This window comes from Olea europaea, chromosome 13 (genome assembly GCF_002742605.1).
Source record: "Olea europaea var. sylvestris chromosome 13, O_europaea_v1, whole genome shotgun sequence".
In the NCBI taxonomy this organism is placed as follows: Eukaryota; Viridiplantae; Streptophyta; class Magnoliopsida; order Lamiales; family Oleaceae; genus Olea; species Olea europaea.
This window is the reverse complement of record NC_036249.1, coordinates 29,000,521-29,005,022: the sequence shown is the minus strand read 5'-3', so window position 1 is coordinate 29,005,022 and position 4,502 is coordinate 29,000,521. Positions and strand designations below refer to the sequence as shown.

The window sequence follows — 4,502 nt, the reverse complement described above, 5'->3', positions numbered from 1 at the left end:
AGTTTAATTAATATGGATCTTGCTCTTGCTGCCAAAAATGAGTAGTGTACTGCCCATTTACAAGGTAAGCAATTTGAAGATTCCACTTCACATAATGCTGTCCAACATACTCCAAGTAGGCAAGCAGAATTTGAAGGCATCAACTTGAAGGTAGCCTCAATGATTAGCTCGAAGGAACGATTGATAAGCAACAAATTACGGCATCCAAAAAAGATAAAAAGAAGGGGAACATCGAAGTAAAAAGTTTCATTAATCAATGATATTTGCATGTTGTCACATTATAGTCACTCAACTATGATATTCCCCTGCATGGTCACTGAACTTATGACACTTTCCCTCCATCAATCACTACTGACACAGTCGTTTGGAAGTCCTCTACATATGACCAATTCCAGGTAATAATACTGGATCATTGTTGTAAATAATTTCAAGGATTCCTCAGTAAGATTGTGTTGTATTGCAAGAAAATAAGTAGGTTGTGTATTTTAGTCTTTTAAACGAGTCACACACATGATAGTTGCTTTGTGTCTTCATGCATGGCCTTCCTACAACGTTGAAAACAAGATGCTGGTAACTGCTACTGAAACACAAAAGATTTTCAAATGGTTTTTATTTACATAAAACAAGATCCTTGTAAATTTTACTTCCAGAAAACCAAATGATTTTTCAAAAATACTATTGCACCATACTGAAACACAAAACATTACTGAAAAACCAAAGGTTTTTCAACTATGACTAGAAAACTTGCTATACTACAGTTCGATTATTGAAAACTATTACCATTTATCAAAAGTAAGTAACGTAGAACGTCTAGGTGATTCCACAAACTTCAGGTCTTCAAGGAACAAGAAAATGCCGTTAAGCAGGCCATCTGTCTCAGCTTGTATCAAGTATTTAGTTTCTGATGCAAACTCAACAAATTTTCTTCAATAATGGCAACTCAAGGTTCTTCTAAATGCCCTTAATTTCTCATTAGCTTTGCGTGCTTGGTTTGGACCTGCACTTTCATTCTTGCTTCCTCAAACTACAGTGCAGAAGAACAAAAACGTTAATCAGAAATAGGACTGCGAGAATCATTATCAAAACTCAGAACTCCAGTTGGCACAAGTTGACAGCATGCAATATCTGGGTACTCTCACCTGCTGTTTTCTTTTCCTCTCTAGCTCGACCCGTTCAGAGTATAAAGGCTAATAGTGATTGAACAGGATCCACAAGTAACCATGTTATGTGAAATGAAACTAATCCCCAAAAGGATTACATATTTTGCCCTGCTTCCACGCTACAATTGCGGCTGCTGCATACATCTGACCTTCCAATTGATGAAATCGGTTTTCGCATCATGTGGCAAGAAGATAACGCCATATGTTGACACGTTGGACGTTGTCTTGCCACCTGGGATGCCATTCAAACCGTTGTTTGAATAGTGATGGATGGAGGGGACTTTTAGTAAGTTCAGTGATCATGCAGTGAAATATCATAGTTGAGTGACTACAACGTGACAGTATGCAATTTTGATTGAGTACTGAAACTTAGAAGGTAGAAATGGGATTAGTCATTTCATGTTCTAGATTAGACGAAGTTATTAGATTTGATTGATTTTCAATCTCTTGTTTTCGGTCATTAGACCGATTGCAAGTTAATTTGGTAAGTTTGGGGATGTTTGGAGTATATATACTCAATTTTGATCAATATATTAATTTATCAGATCAAAAAAATAAGTGGTAGTAATTTGCTGGTTACAAACCAAAGCATGAATGTTTTAAAAGAAAGCTTGATGACAAACTAAGGCAAGCGAACATGACGGCAAAAGCAATAAAATAATTTAACAACAGTTTGAGTACTTGTTCATTTCCACAATCTTTTTCCCCTTAACTAAAAAGAGGAAGTGAAAAAGAACTAACGTGGAAAAAATCTTTTGATGAGAAATAAGAATTCAAGACTTTGAACAAGGAAAAAAAATCAATGCCTTGTGGACTCATCTATTGTTTCTCGCAGCATTTCCTTTGCATCACTAGAGCTTCTAGACAAGGAAGGCAGCATTTCCTTTGTCACACTAGAGCTTCTAGACAAGGAGATCTCTGTAGATGACCGTGGAGATATTGGTGAAGATGGTGAGGCAGTGAACGTCCTGGAGGCAAGATTAACTTCTGTAACCTCTTCAATGTCCTCGTCCAAATGGACAACATCCTGCATTGTGAGTTGGTGATATTCCACAATCTCCCTCAAGAAGCGATTCTCCCGTGCATATTGAGAATTTTCATGAGCCAAACGAGCTTTCTCGTTCAAAAGTGTTTCCAGTTGAAGCCGTATCTGAATTGTGGTTATTCAGCATCATTCAACTCAATTCTCAGAAACACAGTACTAATATGAAGTGAAAGTCTGAGAATATAGCTTTACTATAGGGTTGGTCCTCATTACATTATGCAGAAAGGAAGAATATAAAAATAAATACCATGTCATCGTCTGCAGGGTTAACTCCCTTTTCACGAGCCTCCCTAAGAATTTTATTCTCTTCTTCTAGTTGAGAACACCGCTCTTTTGCAAAAGCAAGATCTGCTTTAACAGTTTTTAGCTCACGAAGTAGTAGTTTTGCTTTTGCAGCAGTTGCCATTGCCACCTGTAAGCCAAAACAATGTCCAACATCAATGCATATCACTGTCAAATTGATTTCAAGTAAGAAATGCACAATAATCAGACAAAAATCCATCTACGGATCAAACAAAAGTTGAATCAACAAACAGCTTATGTTGTATTATATCAATCACGATTTAGATGTTTACCATCCACAGTTACTAGTTTAAATTTGTTGATTTGACTTAAGATAGGTGAAGAAAAAGCTTCAGTAGTCATATTTGATAAACGCCATTTAAAAGAATACAAATATCAGCTTTCTAACGATATATTAACTCGATTTCAATACTCAATACCCATGAGTGCATGACCTTACGTCGCGAGATGCCTTGATCTGAACTTCTTGACTGGTTTGAGTCTGTGGTTGTGTTGATTGCTGCCAAGGACTGCGTACACCAGAAACCTCGTTCTGTTCCTCAGAATTGAAATCCTTTCTCCTTATCTGTATTTTGCGTGTTTCTTGGATGAAGTCTGCAGTCTTATTTTCAACAATTATACGTCCCTCCTGCAAACAAATAACAGAACGAGATGCTGAATGATTCTAGGATTTACAGAGAAAATTACATATATTTCAACTATTTTCATTTAGTTGCTTTCTCACATATTAACGCACACCATAGTGTCATGTAAAATCACCTAAGGTGGACGGACATCGAAGAAAAAACAGAAGTTTCATGGAATTTTAGATTGAGGTGGCACAGGAATATGGAATTTGTCAATCCTAATCCAACAATATATGATGGAATTTACCTCCAAAGCATTTCCAATAGTACCACCAATGTTGTTCAAGGAAGATGTAAATGCATCCAGTCCCTTTCTCAATGTAGGATTGTCCATCTTTTCGGAGATTTCAACATGAAAGTAGAGAAGAAGGTAAAAAGAGAAGAAATTGGAAGCGCTGCGCACCGTGATTGCCCACATTATATACAATAATTCAAAGTAAAGAGTGTAATAGTATCTTCACCTGGTCACCTCTGGAGGAATCGAGCATTTCAGGCCTTGTTATGTCAAGATTATTCGATTGTGGAAAGATATTCTCATCATCGAGAATTGCTTTGGCTTTCCTTGCAAGAACTCCCCAGAAACTGCCTGCTTCATTTGAGCTTCTCATTGACGTGTAGTCATAGATAGGACCTCCCTATATTTTGAGGAATCACATCACATACTCAAGTAGATTTCAAATGATAGCTAGCTTCCGATCCATACCATGCAATTCATAGAGGTACACAAGTAGGTTTAAAAATAATCAGACGATCAAATCAAGATACAAAATCCCAATCAATTCGGACGAACCATAAAAGATCCGTTTGTTAGATTGAACATTGATACAATCGAAGGAAAACAACACCTTGGAATGGTGTTTGAAAGACGAATGGAAAGCAGAGTTGTTGGCATAGGAGGAGTCTCGATGGGCAGCAGAGGCCCTGATTGCCTGAGCCGCCAGGGATGTGGAAGAGTCAGCGTCTTCAGGCGGATGGCATTTGTCTTCCTTGAAGGTGGCTGCCCTTGTCATCCCATGCCTCCTTCTGTACGCCATCCTTCCTTTATTTGTTCGACCTGGGCACCGCCACCACCTCAGCAAACAATGGAGTTTGATAGAAAGATTGAATGAAAGAATACAGATTGAGATAAAAGAGAGGTGGATATGGAATACGATGAATTAACGTCTAAATTAACAAACTCTCCACTTTTTAAGTTAATTTGATCTTTATATTATTGTCGAAATAACTTAAAATAGAGTTGGAAATTATTTCATTCTAGAATTAACTAACTTAAAATCGAGGGAATGAACGACAAGTGTAATTAAGTTTTGATATATTATGGTCCCGTTTGGTACCCATTTTTGTAATAATAAGAATGAAAAATATGGC

The 4,502-nt window shown here is 37.2% G+C and overlaps 1 protein-coding gene across 1 annotated transcript; it reads right to left on the bottom strand.

The window, feature by feature from the left end:
• Positions 1-1,818: 1,818 nt before the first annotated feature.
• Positions 1,819-4,267, bottom strand: LOC111408276. The gene is made up of 6 exons (XM_023038056.1): positions 3,980-4,267; positions 3,596-3,769; positions 3,382-3,468; positions 2,948-3,136; positions 2,453-2,617; positions 1,819-2,310 (listed from the first exon to the last, which is right to left on the bottom strand). Exons 1-6 carry the CDS (start codon positions 4,166-4,168, stop codon positions 1,960-1,962), a joined length of 1,155 nt encoding a protein of 384 aa, XP_022893824.1. The 5' UTR covers positions 4,169-4,267; the 3' UTR covers positions 1,819-1,959.
• Between the last annotated feature and the right edge of the window lie 235 nt (positions 4,268-4,502).